This window comes from Gadus macrocephalus, chromosome 15 (assembly GCF_031168955.1).
Source record: "Gadus macrocephalus chromosome 15, ASM3116895v1".
NCBI classification, from domain to species: Eukaryota; Metazoa; Chordata; class Actinopteri; order Gadiformes; family Gadidae; genus Gadus; species Gadus macrocephalus.
The window spans coordinates 24,190,700-24,210,206 of NC_082396.1; the positions used below are offsets into that span (position 1 = coordinate 24,190,700).

The 19,507-nt window shown below is 46.3% G+C and overlaps 1 protein-coding gene across 9 annotated transcripts in view; it reads left to right on the forward strand.

The window, feature by feature from the left end:
- The window catches only part of bean1 (brain expressed, associated with NEDD4, 1), a 92,999-nt gene that overhangs the window by 26,193 nt on the left and 47,299 nt on the right, over positions 1–19,507 (forward strand). For 8 of the 9 annotated variants that reach the window (XM_060073708.1, XM_060073706.1, XM_060073703.1 and 5 more), the window contains one exon: positions 6,547–6,647. In XM_060073708.1, coding sequence (XP_059929691.1) covers positions 6,635–6,647 — 13 coding nt within the window. In that variant the 5' untranslated portion in view covers positions 6,547–6,634. The remainder of the gene's footprint in view (positions 1–6,546; positions 6,648–19,507) is intronic. The other variant, XM_060073705.1, reaches the window with a different exon arrangement.

Sequence of the window (19,507 nt, forward strand, 5' to 3'; positions counted from 1 at the left end):
TGGCTTCTAGTAAACAAAATAACATTTCACACAGTACCAAACAGTACACATTCTTCTGGTTTCAAATGTCTCATATACCCTGGTACTAGGGATGGGCGTGAGTACTCGAGTACTCGAGTACAAATGAACTCGGTTGGTGGGACAGGCAAACTCGAGTTTGCATATACACACACAAACAACGTTTTCTGAAGCAAATGTATCAATTTTCTGTCGGCGCCACTAACGCATGCCGTGGGCACAAAGCAAATGAAATGTATCCATTTCTGTGTGGCGCGTTCCGTGCCGTGTGCAGGCACGCCAGAATTCAAAAAGTTAAGAGATGGCGGTTAAAGCAAAGCAAAGCGAAGAATTGAAATACTTTAAAGAAATAGGAGATCATAAGGTGAAATGTAAAATATGCCAAGCGAAATCGAGCTACAAGAAAGTACTATGCGGCAACATATGCTCCTGAAACACAACGGTGAGTTCTGGAAAGCAGACCTGCAGCAACCAAGTGTGTCGGCTATTTTAACTGCCGCAAGACGCAGCTGTAATCCCGGCCGTGTAGAGAAGATCACAACGCTGAGTATTTCCATAGTCCATTTGCTGCCGTTTTATTTGCAGCTTTAAATTATTTGCAATGGTTAGGCTACTTGTTTTTGTTTTTTTTAAACTGTTGCAGGCCTTGGTTCGACGTGATTTAAATTGTGAGACGCATATTTATTTTTGTAAGGAAAATGTGTTTTGAACGTTTGCAAAAATAAATAATGAATACTCTGATAACTCAGACTGTTTTGATGGAGAATAAGCATTACATGTTTGGTTGGTAATATTGCCGTTCATCATCAAGCCTATTCCTGCTGCAGATGCGTCACATTCTAAAAATAGATTTGATTAAACGAGTACTCGATTGATCCTCGAGGAATTCCTTAGATCACTCGAGTTTGGAATTTACCACTCGTGCCCATCCCTACCTGGTACTCAACATGTTTCAAATATCAAATAAATATATCAACCCTGTGCCATAACATTCACAGTCATTTGCATAACATTCTCTGCATTACAAGTGCAAGTGTACTCGGTACGAACATTCATTAGAACGAGCTGTCACGTTCACTGACAGTAATATGAGCTATGTTGGCATATTGCCTTTGACCAACATCTCACACATAGTCCCTTAGGTACGGAGGGCGCTGTGGTCTGGTTCTGGAGGGGTACCTTTGTGGCCTTGGTGAGGCACCAGTGACAGCGTCACTGTCATCATCTTCGTCGGGATCTGATGGAATTTCCTGTATCTCTGGATTCACTCTCTTGAAAAAGGATGAATTACGAGTAATGGAATGTCCATCCCTGGTCGCAGTGACCATTGAGCCTTTCCCTTTTGAAACAGTATGTGGCTTACTGTTGTATGGTGTTGTAAGCTTGTTGTGTTTTGGTTGTTTGTGAAGCACTGTGTCACCAGGAATGAGGGGGCGTGGTTTGGCGTGACGGCGTGCGTCTGAGTTGCGCTTCATCTTGGCCTTAGCTGTGTTGTCTTTGTCTCTGATTGTGTGGTCAATGTTCTTTTCGATGGTTGAGGTGAATGTGGGGACTTTTGTGTGCATCTTGTACCGCAGCACTAGGTCGGCTGGGGATGCTCCAGTGGTGCTGTGAGGTGTAGAGCGATACTCACGGAGGAATGTGTTAAGTGTCTGCTTCCACGGAATGTTCACAGTCTCTGACACTCGGATGGCTTTCCCGAGTGTGCGCATGAAACGCTCTGCTGTCGCGTTGGCCTGAGGCCAGAGGGGTGTTATCTTCCGATGATGGAAACCTAGGCAGTCAGCAAACTTGGAAAACTGTTCACTGTTAAATGGTGGACCATTGTCTGTTTTGACCACTCGGGGTATACCAAACATGGAAAACACTTTGTCAAACACTGGAATAACTGTGTTAGCTGAAGTAGACCTTATTATCTCAACTACAGGGTAGCGTGAGTACTCGTCTATAATAACTAAGAGATACTCTCCCGTAGGGAGGGCGCCATAGAAATCCGCACTGATATTAAGCCAAGGGGCTTCTGGTAGATCTGACATTCTCAGGGGCTCTGACTGGGCTATGGGTGTGTTTGCTTGACATGCTAAACAGTTCTTTACAGTTTGTTCTGCTTTCTGATCGATGTCGGGGAACCATACCTTTGACCTGAGAAGTGTCTTTGTTTTAACAATGCCCTGATGTCCTTCATGGGCTAACTGTAACACTCTGTGTTCAAGGGATGCTGGGATGATGATCCTCGTGCCTCTGAGGACGATGTCGTTGCTGGGTAGCATGCTCAGCTCTTCGCTGACTCGGATGAATTTCTTCAGAGTAGCAGCATGCTGTGTGTTGTCGGTGATCCTGTGCCACGTGTTGTGTCTGATGTAGGAAGTGACCTCCTGTAATATCGGGTCCTTGAGTGTTTCTTCTCTGATCTCGGCGAGGGTCATTGCTTTGGGTGTAGCATGGTGGGCGATGAAGTTGACATATTCTTCTGCTACCTTCCCTGCTCTTGTAGATTCTCCTGTTGGTGTCTTGATGGGGTGACGTGACATGTAGTCGGCGGGGTTCTCTGCGCCTTTCCGGTACTCCACGCGAAAGTTGTAGGGCTGGAGTCTCAGTCCCCATCTCTCGATTCTCGCCGGTGGTTTTGATTTGGGGTTATTCCAGATCACTTCGAGGGCTTTGTGGTCTGTAACCAAGGTGAAGGGGTTTCCGTAGATATATAAGTGGAAATGTTCACAACTCCACACGATGGCCAGTGCTTCCCGTTCGGTCTGTGAGTAGCGTCTTTCCACGTCACTCAGAGCACGGCTGGCATATGCTATGGTGTGCCTCTCCCCTTTTCTGTCAGATTGATAAAGAATGGCGCCTAGGCCGACTGGGCTGGCGTCCACGATCAGCTCTGTGTCCTTAGCTGGATCGAAGTACGCCATGACTGTGTCACTGGTGAGGCTGTCTTTGATTGTCTGTAGCGCAGCAGCGTGCTCCGGGCCCCAGCTCCATTGTGTGTCTTTTTTGGTGAGCTCGCGTAGTGGAGCGGAGATGGTGGCAAAGTCTGGTATGAACCGTGCACAGTAGTTTGCCATGCCGAGTAGGCTTCTGCCCTCTGTCGGGTCCTGTGGGTCGCTGGCTTGCTTGATGGCGGCAACCTTTTTGGGGTCAGCTGAGATTCCGTCTGCTGAAAAGATGAACCCGAAGAATTCAAGGCTGGATTTATCAAACTCACACTTTTTGCGATTGAGTGTGAGACCTCTCTCTTTCAGTATCTGGAACACCGCTCTGAGGGTGTCGTCGTGCTCAGCCTGTGTCTTGCCGTGGATGATGATGTCGTCACACAGGTTCTTGACACCGCTGATCCCTTGCAATGTCTGGCATATTGCATTCTGGAACACCTCCGCTGCAGACGATATTCCAAAGTTTAGGCGTTTGTATCGCCTCAGACCTTGGTGTGTGGTGAAGGTCGTGATGTATCTGCTGGCCGGATGGAGCTCTAACTGATGATATCCGGCAGTCAGGTCCAGCTTGGAGAAGACCGTTGCTCCGTTGAGCCCATGGATGACGTCGTCCATGGTGGGTGTGATGTGGCGTTCGCGCTGTATGGCGGTGTTGGCTTGTCTCATGTCAACGCAGATCCTCACTTTATCCGGGTCTTTTGGTTTGGGAGGCGTCACAATTGGGGAGACCCATGGCGTAGGGCCTGTGACTGTCTCTATGATGTCATCATTCTCGAGTTTCAGCAGTTCGTCTTCGACTTTTTTCCGGATGTGAAACGGCACCCGCCTGTGTGGCTGACAGGTAGGCTGCACGTCTTTGTTGATGTGTAGCTTGACTTGAAAATCTTTTAGTATGCCTATTCCCTGGAAGAGCTCTGGATAACTGTCCACCAGCTCGTCTGCCACTGTTTGGCCGCTTGTGGATGAGACGCTGTTAACTATTTTGATCAGGCCAAGCTCATCGGCTGTTTGGTAGCTTAACAGGGAGCAGCCATCACCCTCCAGCACGTAGAACACGCCCTTAGTCTTTTTGTTCCCTGCCTCTATATCACAGTTGAATGCTCCAGCTATGGGCAGTGGGTTGGTGCAGCCATAAGGATATATCTTTACACTGACTGTGGTGAGCTGCGGGCGTGGAGTCATTGTGTTGAAAACGGACTCACTGATAATATTCACTGCAGCTCCAGAGTCTATGAGTGCTGATATCTTGGTACCGCTTGATGCATGTCTGTGGCTGCATATTGCCACTGTTGCTGTTTATTATAAACACATATTTCTCATCGCTGCTAGACGAGTTGTAGCCACCATTTTGCTCGGTGCTGGTCACATTGTACACTTTGTGTCTGTGTTGTTTACCTTTCTCTCTCTCTTCGTCTTTTGGCTCACGCCCTCTGGTTGGTTCTTGTTGCCTAGATCTGCATTGTTGAGCAAAGTGATTCATCCTACCGCATGCTTTGCAGTCCTTGCCCCGTGCTGGGCATTCTCCTTCATGTGGATATTGTCCTCCACAGTTCCTGCAGTTATTGATGGGCTTGCCTCTCCCAGTGTATTGGCTGGGCCGCCACTTCTGCTGGATCACATTCACTGATGCAGTATCTGTCTGTTCCATGCCCGCTGCTTGCTGCTTGGACAGTTCTAGTGACCTACCATGGTCGAGAAGGTCATCTAAGCCCTTGTCAGGCTCTCTCAGCGCGCGTCGACGCAGCCTGGTTGAAGTACAGCTTTGAATCAGCTGTGCTTTGATCTCTTTGTCAGTGTCTGCAAACTCACAGTTCTTTGCAAGCATGCGTAGTCTAGTGCAGTATGTGTCTAGATTTTCGCCTGGCAGTTGCACTGCCTTTCTGAACATATAAACTTGATACTGAGTGTTCTTTTTGGGGGTGAAGTACGTTTCGAGCCTTGCCTTTACGTCCGCATATTTGTCTCCCTCATCTGCGAGCGTGTCGTAGATATCATGCACAAGCTCTCCTGCTAGGTGCAGCAGCAGTGCCTTTAGCCTAGCATCGCCGGTGATGTTGACCTCAGTAGTGTAGTTTTCAAACCTCTGCACCCATTTGGTCCAACGCGGTCCCACCGAGCTTGGATCCGTTTCTGAGTCAAATGCATGGAGTGCAGGAGTGTGCGCGAGTGACATGACGAGTGTAGCGTTGGCCACTCAGTCCTCGGAATGCTGGCTATGCTAACTGTGAAGCTAGCTAAACTCCCGCGGTTAGGAAACGCTTTATATTCCTCTTCTTTTCCGGACTTTATTGTTCCATATTTATCCTCGTCGCCAGTGTGATGTTGTAGGTTATCATATTGAAATGAGACGAGCGGACAACTGTTTGTATGAACTCAGGTTTATCTCCGGGATATCCGATGCACGTCTGCCTCATTCCAGTACTACGTCATGACCAACCAATATACGGCAGTGTCGCAAACACTACAAGAGACACAGACAGAATAACAAGCATAAAGACATGAAAGGGCTTTTATGATGACACTTTATATTATTACAGTATTATGGCTGTCATTTACAAGTCATCTCTGAACATCATTGAGGTTGTGCCTTGCTCTCAAAGCATCATTCTATGGACAGAGAAGTGATGAGACATTATCTTCCCTTAGTTCAGTCAGATCACTTAATTTCAACTAAATTATTGTGAGTGAAAGGAAGACAGAGAGGGAGAGAGAGAATTTGTCGTGTTTGGGCTGTGAATTTACCACAGGAAATGAGTCACGCTGGCTCAAAACACATATGAGCCTCCCTCACCTCATCCAGTCATCCTGACACACACATGCACACAAACACATACTCACACACTGTCAAGTTCCCCCGATGGCCTCTGATTGGTCCAGTTTTTCTGATGCTTAATGAAACTTCCTGCCGGAAAGACTGCATGTGTGTGTGTGCTGTGCATGAGGTGCATGTGTTTGTTCTGTGCGCGATGTGCATGTGTGTGTGTTGTGCACGATGTGCATGTGTCTGTGTTGTGCACGTCCAGTCGAATAGGTCAAGTATGACATTTTCTGCCAGGCTGGGGTTGTGATGGGCCGGCCTTAGACGGATTTCCACGATGCTTTGACAATCATTGTTGGCTCTTCAACCACTATTGGTGGTTGAAGGTCCAATCTCTGCAAGTCAGAGGGTTTATTTACCAATCACATGTTCACATTATCCAAAAATAATAACAGAGTAATACTCAATAAATAAATAAACTATGTATCTTCAGAATAAGAGCAAATAGAGCAACAAGCTCAAGTTAGAAAGGCTGCTAGTTATACTAAAGCTATTTTTAGCTATATATTCCACAATAGACCGTAGACATGGTCAGTAGACTGACCATAAGGCATGTTATGCCATTAACATGAAACTTCACTTACTCATCATGCAAGACGTGAAGCCCCCTGCCGTGTCTGACCCTAGCCACGTGAGACCATTTATGTTGTGCAATAAACTCAGAGAAGCGCTGTGCTCTCCTAAATCTTGCAGAATCCGGTTGAAAATAAATCAAATACATAATCTTATCTGGTGCTGCTGATCTATTTTGGTGCTGCCATTGTCTTCATAACCCAGCAGGCTGCGGCGCTCCTCCTTCACCATGAACTGAACCTCCTACACATCGATCTGCAGGAGAAACAGAGAGGGATCTGACCAGATCGCCATGGTCTCACAAGGTCAGTCCGACCCAGCCACATCCAACACTGTACTGGTTGGCCAGTCATTCCCCACATATGGCTGACATGATCACATTTATTAATTAAACAATTTGTAATTCTGGTCAAATTCTTTACAACTGTATATTACTGTCTTTTTTTAATTGGGTTATGTGTGTGTTATTAAGTTCTTAATTGTTGTAGGCATCACCTTTGAAATGTGGAAGGGTGCCTTGTGTTGGAGGAGGCTGGGAGCCAGGAGGCTCATGGTAATGGATTGATAGGATCCATTCCTTACAGGCTGCCCCTTACCACAACCACTGCAAACATAAACCTACTAAAGCTTTGTATTGAGCAACAGTTCATGAATAGCAGCAGATGAATACAAATAGAGGCCAACGGAAGGATAGAAGGGAGGGGCATTACCTGGTAGAAGAGGGGCGATGAGAGAAAGAGAGGTGGAAACATGGCCAACATCCATTCTCCCAAGGGAGAGAGAAGGAACGAGAATGTGAGATTAGGGAGGACATATGTTCAGTAAATCTGGTAAAAAATTGATGTTATTGAAAATAACAAATTCTGGAATTACTCTATTTAAGTTGTGTATTCATAACTACCGATGTGTGCTTTCACCTAGGGAAAGGGCATCAGAGCAGAATCAATATTCCCCTTTCTTTGGCCTGAGAACGTCTCCCTGGTTCGGAGCAGGACTGTATATAGCATGATCTCCCCGAGTTCACGTAGCTCTCTTAGTCCTTCGTCAGAAGAAATGCGTTTCAAGATACTTTGAGTGGTGGAGAGGGTCTAACTTGATATAGACTGATGACCTTTAACCAGACTTTGTGCAAGGAAAAAGCTGTCTCATTTGAAAGCTTATCACATTCAATAACCAAACAATTGAAACTTGACTCAAAAGAACAACCCTTTCAGGATAGCGATGTGTGAGATCAGTCCATTTCTCCTTGAGCAGATGAATTACCCATGTGCTACTCCAAAGGCGATGAGGTGACGGACAAGATGGTGGTGTGCTTGAAGTAGGTTTATATTTGAAGCAATCCATTGTTCAAATGATCATACTGTGTAATTTCCCTCAAGAGTCACAGTATAAAGCACTATATTATACCCTCACCCCACTTCATCTACTAAAGACCTTTGAGCTGTCACAGATGGCCCCATGCAAAAAGCCCAAATGGATCCAGAGAATAACTGATGATGAACAAAGGTGTCACTCATAAAGCTGATTATGGGTCTGCTCCTTTTATATACCAGGTTGATAGCAGACTAAACTAGTGATCCGGGCCCGGTTTCCCGATAACTTCCACTCTTAGCGCACTACGAAGACTCCTATGTTTAGACTTAGCAAAATTGTGTACCTCTATAGGCGTGGTTTCCAAATGGTCTCTTAGTCTTCTTAGGAAAAACTTGTTACGTCGTTCGTAAACTGCGCTGCCCAGAAAGAAAGTGCTGAAATTCGATTGCTCAGAGTTCGATTTTCCATTTCATGCCCAGGCGCATGACAGCGTTATAAAAAATATTGCAGTCTTTGCGAATAAAACATTGCTCGAAATCCGTCTGGTAGGCCTAAACATTTATTTAACCATGGGCGAACATACTTGCATAGCCTACACTGATTTTGAAAAAATATAGAAAATATAGGAACAGAGGAGGAGATTGAGGCAATTACATCCTTAATTACACCCTAAACATGCCGTTTCATTTGGCCTCAATTGGCTACGGATGCAAACTTGGAATGAACAATTACATAACTTGGCCTATCCTGCTATCCTGCATGTCTATCCTGCTACGCCACCCATCACTTCCTTCAATTAACTGCAAAATATTAAGGTAGTAATTAAAGTAGAGGTTACGAATGACATAGTGTTAAGAAGATTTAAGAAGGTTTTGGGAAACTGGGCACGAAACTGATCTCATTAATCATTGCCAAGATGAATACTTGATTTTTTTGTTTGGACATTCATTTTATTCAGGTCTGTTATTTCTGTTGCTACAGCCGCTATGAATAATTGACCGTTGCTAGGGACAATGTGTCAAACAATCAAATCGGGGGAAAAAAATTAAGTAGTTGGTTCCGACCAGATCATTTCATTGGCCAAAAGTTATTCCATTAGTGCTGATGTTGTTATTGGGAAGTGAGCGAGTCGACCCAAATGCTCGACACAGAGTGAGACTGACACAGATTCAATTATAAGGGTCCATGAATAAGTAAAGGCAGGGTAAAGAACTAGGGGCTTGATGGAAGGTCGGTGGTCAGACAGACAAGGGTTCGGCAACAGGAGGGTAGTCGGACAGGAGAGGATTTGGCAACAGGATGGTAGTCGGACAGGAGAGGATTTGGCAACAGGATGGTAGTTGGACAGGCAAGGGTTTGGCAACAGGATGGTCTGCAGACTGTACTCAGGGAGAAGACAGTTTAGCGAAAGCGACAGAACACTATAACCAACAACCTTAAGATGAGGAGGGGCCAGGGACGAGGTACCAACTGTTAGGTGTGAAACAACGATCTAGCGATGATTGTCTGGAGAACCACGGTAGAAATACTGTGTGCTAACTGCCGGCAGGTGTGCAGAGCGTGGGAGATGAATGGATGATGATACTGGCCCCTACTAGGTGGCAGAAGTGGACAGCGTGACCCCTCCGTCTACAGACGCCACCTGGCGTACGTCTTGAACTGGACAGGTGTTCCCTTTGGAAGTCCTGGATCAGTGACGCATTCAGGATTAAACTCTGGGGAATCCACGCCTGCACTGATGCACATCGAGTAGACCACTCTTACTTTTAACCAGAAGCGAGGCTAACCGTGGCTCTCACTGCCGCACAGAATGTTCGCCATGCCTGTGATATTAATTGAGGACCATGGTGCGAGGCAATGTCCGTAGGGATGCCGTGTAAGCCTAACACGTGGAGCAAACAAGTCAGCTGTCTCCCTATCAGAGGGAAGCTTATGTAGAATTGAGTTGAATCTTTATTGCCGGACTCAGGTCCATAAAATACACACATAGGACAGGACTAGCACAATACAAAAGATCAGTTAACATATACAATTTAGCCAGTGCATCTTCAGCCTTGAGACATAGCGGGAACGGCTCACAGTGGGATTTGATAGTGCCACAATGATTCCATTTCCAGATTCTTCATAAATTGAAACATTAGGTTTCTTAAAAGTTCTTTAAATGTTCTTACTCCTTCAGTGACAAAGATCTGGCTGGTGGAGACAAACAAAACAGAGTTTGAGACCCCAGATGGCGGTCTCAGCCTTATGTGTCCACTCAAGTGTCCTGGTTGTGGAAGTAAGGACTGTGAGAGGTGCAACGATACAACTGTATCCTCAGATAAAACCCATGTTAAAATTGCCGAAGCCGAAGAACTGCTGCAGCAGTTTACGGGTTGAGGCGGTAGCCCATTCCGCCACTGTGGAAACTTTCATCCTCACCTCCCCCTGACCTATAATGTACCCTAAGAAGGAGAAGAATTTAACATGAAAGTCACATTTCTCCGTCTTAACGTAAAGTTTATTCTCAAAAAGGCATTGGAGAACCTGCCGCACATCATGCTTGTGCTCAGCCGAGGACTTTTTGTCTTAAAAAAAAAATAAAAAATTGGTTAAAGTGTAATTCCGGCGCAAATTGAACCCAGGATCTTTGTTTTGGCATGAAAACCCATCAACTAAGACTTCCAAATGCCTTTTTAATTGAATATCGAGTATTATAGTTTGCCGGGCGCAATGTTTGGCGTCCATGTTGTTGGCTGCAGTAGCATGACTAGGGTCCCTACACATAAAACGAAGCACAAACAACTTAGTTTTCAAACCCGGAGTTTATTTAAAAAGACAAGCAATACCGGTAGGTCCGTGTTTACAGTAAGTCCACACAAGTCGATTGCCGAATGCGCCGGAGTGCAGTTCAAGGAGGAAAGTTTTGGAATTTATAATTTATATAATTTATATTCATAAATAATATATAGCAAGTGTTGACACGTAAATTAAAGGAATTGCATATGTAAGTTACAGTTACAAAATAATTGTTTGTCACAATCAAGCATGGCACGTTGTTGATGGAAGATGCACTGCACACGTGATTGACGCATAGAGTGAAGGACAGCTCAAGCAACGGAGAAGACGACCCATCTACAGCTTGAAGTCAAGAGAGAGATGGTTCGTGTTTGTGTTTTCCCCGGCTGCGGAAAAAAAGAAAGAAATATTACACTCCAGAAACTTTCCATAGACTGCCATTGCAGTACAATGACCGATCTCTGGTAGACCAGTGGCTTATTGTTCTGAATATAGACATCAAGACGCTAATGCAGAAGGATCACCGTGTCTGCGGTGCTCATTTTGATAAGGACGACTTCATAATTCCCAAAAGAGCTGCTGACCCAAAGAACCCAAAAAGAGTTTCATTGAAGAGGAATGCAATCTCTTGAGTGCGGCAAGTGGCTACGGATAGAATTTAGGTAAAGTTGTTGGCTTATTTTTCGTGTTATATATGATTGTTCACAATTGGTGTGGGGGAGGATGTGTCGGGGGGAGCCAGGAAAGAGGTCTATGGAACAGTCATAGGGGCACAGAGGAGGCAGGGATAGGGTGTGAAATGTACTAAATACTAAGCCTAAGTCAAAGTAAACCTCCGGCATGGAAGACAAGTCAAGGTGATCCGGCAAGGATCTAAACCCTTACGCGGTGGGAGTATGCAGTAATACACCCAACTCTCAAGTCAATCTGCAGGTTATGCAACTGGAACCACTGGTAATCTAGTACCACATGGGTAATGAGACAGTCAATGACATGAAGAGATAGGGTCTCATGGTGATCTCCAGTTAAAACAAGTTTAACAGGTTCCTGCGCTCAACACTAGCGAGCAGTTTACCGTTGAGGGCTTTATCTTTGATTGGGCAGTCAAGCAGCTCAGTCTCGATGACAAGTGTTAGCACCACCGCCTGGTCGATAAAACTCTTGTCTGCTCCGCTATCCAATAGAATTGTGAGGGGTAGTGTCTGGTCTAGCCACAGGAGGGCAGCATCGAGCAATGGACAAGAAACTGAGGGGTTGAGGGCACGACTCGTCAGGACTCCTTGGGCTACTGGCAAGTCTGCTAGTTTCTTGGGCGAGTAGGACAGACGACCACAATACAGGCAGATTGACCAAAATACAGGCCGACCCTGCTCAGCATGCGAAGATCTCACTCCTCCGTAGAAAGGCGGGTACGACCCAATTGCATGGGCTCAGGCTCGGAAGGACTTGAGGGTCCACAACGGGGAAAAAAAGAACGCTGCTGGCGGAGGTCGACGGAGGATTTGCTCCCTGCGATGCTTGCGGAGCCGGTTGTCAACCCAGATTGCTAGGGCAAAGGGCTAGAAACCTCATCCTTGACGTCGTCATCAAGCACGCTCAGAAACGCTCCCTGCAATGCTTCGTCGTTCCAGCCACTCTTAGCCGCAAGGGTGCGGAACTCGATGGCAAAGACGACTACACTGCGGGAGCAGTAAACGTCTCGAGGCATCCCTACCACGTACCGGGTAGCCGAAAACTTTGTACATCTCCTCCATGAGGTCGGGGTAGGAGGAGCAGATGGCCCAAACCTCACCTCGTAATGCATCTATCAGGTAAGCAATCCAAGATTTGTCATGGGATAAATCTGGGGCTGTTGTTCGACAGGACCAAAGGTCGCCCTCGTAGCGCTCAGGAGCTGGAATAAAAGGTTCACGAGTGTGAGAAGATGGACTAGGGACAGGGACGGGGAGTTCAGGAATAGCCGGGAGAGGCGGTGGTGATTGGAGTTCACAAATGACTTGAGAAAATTCCAGAAAGCTGGACGCAATCTCGTGAATGGCCTGGGACCGTATTCACAAAGGATTTTAGGGCTAAAAGTAGGTCCTAACTGGCGAATTTAGGAGTAACTCTTAAAAATAATGGGCGTGTCACTCTTAAATTTAGGAGAATTTAAGTATTTTAGGCCTAAAAGTAGCACCTAAGTCTAGGAGAGCTTAAAAGTCCTCAAGAGGACTCCTAACTCAGTAAGACCTATTCACAAAGAATCGTAAATGCCTGCGAGACGAAATGTTCGGGTATTAAACTTGTTGTGGAGTTAATCGCGATGCAATAACATCCCCGACTAACAGGAATAATCCGATTAGTCCCGAAATAAAATGTTTGGCCACACTACGTTATTTAGCAATAGGGGAAATCCAACTTTGCAATGCCGACGATTTAAAAATATCGCAACCATCAGTCAGCCGTGCCATAAACTTTCCTTTGGACATTCAACAATTACACAGGATCAAAGCCAACTTCATGGCAATTGCAGGTATGCCCGGTGTGGTCGGTGCTATTGACGGGACGCACATAAAAATAATTGCGCCATCAAAAGACGAGGACGTGTTCGTCAATATAAAATGTTACCATAGCCTACTGGATGTTGTTGCAAAGTGGCCTGGATCTTCAGCTACCCATGATTCGCGCATTTTAATGGAGAGCGGTCTGAGGCAGCTTTTTGAGATGTACCAGTTGGGTGTCACTTGCTGGGAGACAGTGACTATCCATGCAAGACGTGGCTCTAGACAGCCTACCTCAATCCACAACCGGGAGCACAGTTGAAGTATAACATGCAAGTGATTACGCAGATTACGCTTAGTCCTATGCGTAAAACACATCGTATTGGCTCTTTGACGCCTTTTATTTGTTGAATCCTTATTTATTATTGTTTACTGATTTCTTCCATATATGCTAGAGCACAGAAACATACACGAAATGTTGTGGAGAGAGGAATTGGGCAGATGAAACGTCGGCTCATGTCCTCCACGGCGAAATACGCCTCACCCCAGAGAGGGCAAGCACAGTAATCACTGTATGTGCCATTCTACACAACCTCTGCAAGCGGAGGAACATTCCACAGCCAGACGATGATGATGATGATGATGATGATGATGATGATGGCGATCAACATGACAATGAATTTGGCCGTGTGGAACCGAGTGGACTGGCATTTAGGGATCACTTTGAAAACACATTTTAGGTAAACACCTTGGCACAAATCAGTCAACACTTGTGTAGTTCATAACATTTATTTTCTTTTAAATTTTACGTATTTTTATTGTTTGCTTTCTCTCTCTCTTTAACGTGCAGGCTACAACGTCATTATCGTGGTCTGCACAAAATTGTCATCATGCGTGTATTCTGCTAACTGCACTATAACTACTTAATTGGAATTCATTTCTAGCCTAGGCTATTTCCTTGTTTTTCGGTGATTCAGTGGGCTCGTCTGAACAACCAATCACAGAACTGACTGCTTCTAAACTCGTGCACGAGAATTTACGTAATCCATAGCAACGGCGCGTCACTCTTAGTTCACTCTTTGTGATTTATCCTTAGTAAGAGTAGGTCTCAGCGGCTTTGTGAATAACTTTTAAGAAAAAACTCCTACGAAAATGTTTTAGCGCGAGTTAGGAGCACTCCTAGCGGTAAGATAAAATGCTTTGTGAATACGGCCCCTGGTCATGCTGCCCCAAGAGGGCTCCTTGCTCTAATGACACAGACTCAAATTCTGTGTCGGCTGGGTCCACATTTTGACTAGATCTTACTGTTATGGGGAAGTAGAGCGAGTGGACCCAAATGCTCGACACTGAAACAGAGTCAAGTAAAAGGGTCCCTACTGAGGGCAACAAATAAGTAAAGGCGGGGCTTGGGGGCTTGATGGCAGGCGAGTAGTCGGACAGGGTGTACACAGGGAGAAGACAGTTTAACGAATGCTACGGAACACTATAACCAACAGTCTTACGTTAACACAAGGAGGGGCCAGGGACGAGGTACTAACTGTGAGGTGTGAAACGACGATCTAGTGATGATTGTCTGGAGAACCAGGGTAAAATACTGTGTGCTGATTGAAGATTGCCGGCAGGTGTGTAGAGTGCGGGAGATGTATGGATGATGAGACTGGACCCCACTAGATGGCAGAAGTGGAGGGCGTGACAGATATAAAGTCCAACAAAACTGGGAATTTTAACTATACATATGTCACACCGCCTCCCATAGGTTTCTAGGTCTGACGTCATGGGGCAGGTATAAGAGTCAGCGGCTGGCAAGCGTGGTTTGTTGGGCTCCACGCTGAATGTTCTGCCTCTTAATTATTAACATTTTATACGTTTTTAAGCTAGAAAACTCGCCGCCTCGACCTAAAGTAGAAGATATTGGCCAATCTCTGGCAATCAACACTGTTAACATCTGATGACGTCTAAGAGCAAAGTACAAGATAAACTACCTCTAATACTCACTTATGTACTGCTGATACCATTGACAAAAGGACAATGCTCGCTCACCCTAACCAGAAACGTGGACTTGCTGTTTCCAATGAACCCTTGCCTACACAAGTTTGGCTTTGGTTACCACGCCATCTTCTTTTCCATCAATTCTTCAATGGCCAAGCACGAACGTGCACGCCGGGTCAACAATAAACATGCCATTCAGAATTAAAACCACGACTGGATAAATGCAGCCTTAACCTACTCTCTGCAGATATTGCTTGCTAGCGATGTCCAACTGAATCCAGGCCCTAGTGCAACCCTCCACGGAATGCCGGGTCTCACCTGTACGGAGGTGAGAGATGCGAACGGTATATCTCCAGAGGTGTACTCTGCAGGAGTGAATTCTGTAAGGGAGAACCTGATAGCTGGGAGTGTGTCCGACTGTTCCATCTTGGCACCCGACTTCGCATCAGGAGCTCTGGCATTCCAGCCTGAATTGGACTCCCGTGCAACAAGCAGTGTTGGGCCTGTAGCTGGAGGCGATGTGCGAACTAAGGACTAGAGCTGGTCAGTTTATCATGCCAAAGTCATATGCGACCCTGCAGTTGAACCTAGGGGTATTTTTGGGGGCCCCCTAAACATTAGAAGCCTTCCCCCTGAATGTGACGATATCAAAGCACTGTTGTTGGACTCAAACCTGAATTTTGTATGCCTTAGCGAAAGATGGCTTCATAGCAAGGTTTTAAAGGGATACTTCACCAGTGGAGATATGAAGGTTATATGAAGTAAATAATTCTATGTATTATAAATGTGCAAAAACATTTTTATATCGTTTCATCCTAGCCTGAGAAAAGGCAGAAAGTGTCTCTCTGGCTCAAAAGTAAGAAATCCTCCAACTACCACAGTGCATTGCTCCCGCTGCACCGCCTGCCTGTTTCCGTTTGGAGGGGGAAGGACCCATGGTCCTAGCGCGAGCAAACTTTGTGTAAACATATCCCTGTGATACATTGACTAGTTTAGACTTCTGCCCTCGTTTATTCAAACACATAATTTGTATAGTAATGTACAGCATAGGAACATTTGCTAATAACACTAGCTCAGCATATCAAGTATTTGTACTCAACCTTATCTCCCCAGCTGAAATAAGTGTTTATCTTATACAGTAGGCCTACTTTAGTAAAACAGCACTTGGGTTACAAATCACAACAACCAACATGAATTTGAAGTTTCATTCATGAAAAAATATGAACTATTTATGAAAATGAAACGTGTAGTCTGCTAGAGTCAAAATAGTCACAGCTCATCTTGAGCATCTACTGTCTCCTGGTAGCCACGGTACTGCCCATCTTGTGCTGAATAATTAGCTCTGATGGCCTGGACAACACAGGGAGCCGATACTGTCTAAGAAAAAAAGAGGAAAACATTAGCAAAGGAAGATAAATTATGCCTTGAGGAGCCTAAAAAGCATTACACAGCCTAAAAAGCATTACACAGACTAAAAAGCATTACACAGCCTAAAAAGCATTACACAGCCGTCAAAAAGGCCGGCTTCCGAGGGTGGTCTGTGTAGGGGGCAGGTGGTCATAATATGTTCGACAGTCTGTTCAGGGGCACCACACTCGCATGCAGCGCTATCTGCCAGGCCCCACTTCTTCATTGATGATTTGAACCGACCGACCCCAGTACGTAGACGGTTCAGCAGAGTCCATTGCCGGCGTGGAAGATCGTCTCCTGTGGCTCCATCTCCTGGATCCAAGATGTAGTGGTGGATTTGGGTTGGCCCAGCCCTCTCCCACTCCTGTTTCCAAGCTGCCGCCAGCCATCCATCTTTGGACAGGTCCTCAGTGGTGGAACGGAGCAACTCTTGTGCCGCCTTGTTGAAAGGGTGGCGGGACTTGAGTCTGCTCAGAGGAGCTGCTGTCTCTGTGGTGTTATGGAGGATGTGCCAATCATGCTTCCGTGCTTTCCTTGCCAGGGCGAGAGTGGCAGCCTCTCGTCGTAGGCCAGCCGGTGCGATTCCTGCAAGGACGATTGGGGTAGGCTTCAGGCATCCAGTGATGATCCGGAGGGCGTTGTTGATAGCCACATCCACCTTTTTTGCGTGTGGACTTCTGCTCCATACTGGGGCACAGTACTCCGCTGCTGAAAAGACCAGGGCTTGGGTGGATACCCGTAGTGTCTTGGCAGTGGCTCCCCAGGTTGTGCCAGCGAGGCGACGGATCAGTGCGACCCTTGATATTGTCTTTGCCCGGACATCTTCGAGATGTTGTTTGAAGGTCAGTGTCCGGTCCAGACGCACACCAAGGTATTTAGGGGCTTGCTGGGACTCCAGGCGCTTGTGGTCAGTGTATGCCTCCAGTTCCCTCTTGGCGTCTCTGTTGCAGAGATGGCATGCTGCTGTAACAGTCTTGCCGGTGCTGAGTTGCAGGCGCCACTTTCGTAGGTAGGCTACTAGGACGACCATGTCTTGGTTGAGACCGTCTTCCAGTGCCTTCCATGTGGGTCTTCTCAGCATGATTGCGAGATCGTCTGCGTAGCCGTACTTTCTGGATGCTGTGTCTGGTAGATCAGAGATGTAAATATTAAACAGCATCGGAGAAAGGACCGAGCCCTGTGGGACACCGTTCCATAGTCTTCTTAGCCTACTGCGCTGGCCATCGCTGGTCTGTAGGACAAAACTGCGGTTAGACAACGTCTCCATGATGAATTTCACCATATGTCGATCGGTTATTGTCCTCAGCAGCTTCAGGTGAAGTCCGCGGTGCCAGACGGTATCGTACGCGGTGGTCAAGTCCAGGTACACTACCCCAGCTTTCTCATTATCCTGGAAGCTGTCCTCGATGTCTTGAGACAGAAGTGTAACCTGGTCCACTGTGGACCTACCGCGACGGAAACCGGCCTGTTCCTGTGGAAGCTGTGGGTCAATCACTGGCTCAATGCGGCAGTGGATCATTCTTTCCAGGATTTTAAATGGAACACAGAGCAGCGATATGGGTCGGTATGCCTTGGGGTCTTCCGCAGGTTTGTTTGGCTTTGGCAGGGCGATTACAGAAGCACGGCGCCAGATCTTGGGCAGCTTGCATCTCTGGTAGCAGGATGAGAAGAATGCACAGAGCCAGCTGGATGTTATTGTGCTCTGGTGCATAACAAACTCTGGGTGGATGTTGTCACGTCCTGGAGCTTTGCCTGGCTTGAGCTTGCTCATGGCCTTACTGAGTTCATCTGCTGTGAATTCTCCTGAGAGGTTGGAATCCGCACTGGCCACCCTGGAGAGGGAAGTCACCTCGTGCGTGATCAGACGGGCAACATCTTTGTCTGCGTCTGGGAAGCGACCGTTTTTCAGGAGCTCGGACGCGATGGCATCTGCTGTGACTGGGCAGCTTGGGGGCTTTGTGCATCTGCCTGTTAGCCGGTTGATGGTTTGCCACGCCTTCCTACTAGAGTGGGTAAAGTCAATTGACTCAACAACTTCAGTCCATCTGTCACAGACTTCAATATAACGTAACGTAGCCTATGCTATGCCAATAAGATCGGCTACTTTCGGATGAATGGATGAATACTTTATTGTCATTGCCAGAGCAGTGAAATTATTACCAGTTACTTCTCGTCCAAGAAACATACAAGACAGTGTGGGGAGACAGGACGGAGAGACTGTCGTGACGCATGCGCTCGCTCGTTAGATAAGAAAAAGGTAAACGAGGATATTCGAGAAAAAAATAAAAATAAACTATGCTCCTCTAACGCCTCGTTTCCACATACGTATGTTTTTCGTATCCGTGCTTCCGTAAATTTACGGAAGGAGTCGCTAGTGTTTTACGTACGGACATTAATTTATTTACGGACAAAAGATGGGGGAGCGTATGATAATGGCCGTTTTTAGGAGACCGGTACTTTGGAACATGAGGATCGACATATACAGATGTGGCGGGGGGGTTACGACTGAGTAATGCTGACAACGCCACCCCTAGGACAAGAGCAGGGGCACTCTATTTTACTCAAGAAACGCACGCACAGGCTTGACTTACAGGTATAAAAATATATTCTATATTCTCATTTAATTAAAAGTTAGTCGCTGTAGGTCGTCAATAAAATAGGACGCCCATTAGTACATTAAACAAAACAAAACAAAAACAAGGGATAAGCCTTGGTAGGTGGGCAAATGAAAAGCAGCCTGACCGGGCCTCAGTTTCAATATCACGCGTGAGACACACCCCAAGCTTAGTCAACACTACAATCCACTACAATCCACACAGGCAATATTGAACACGGCACACTTCACACATTCCCTACCAGGGGTGATAAACAAAACAAAACCAAACTGAGACACCGGGAGTCTAGCCTACGGGCCCAACCTAAACCTAGGCTGTTAGGGGCAGGAGGGGACGACAAACCAGAAGAAAGAAAATGTAAGTTAACAAAAAGGGGGGCCCCGCTAGCCGGTGGTCACAATTAGTCTACCAGCACAAATCTCAAAGTCCAACGACTAGGGGGAAAGAAAGAAACAAAAAAACACATGAAGCAAACAACCAAACAAACAGAAATACAAAACGCGTCCTAAAAGCAGCACCTGCACGTATCTCATTCACCCCAATCACGAGAACAACAGCCGACACTCGGATTGCCGGTAG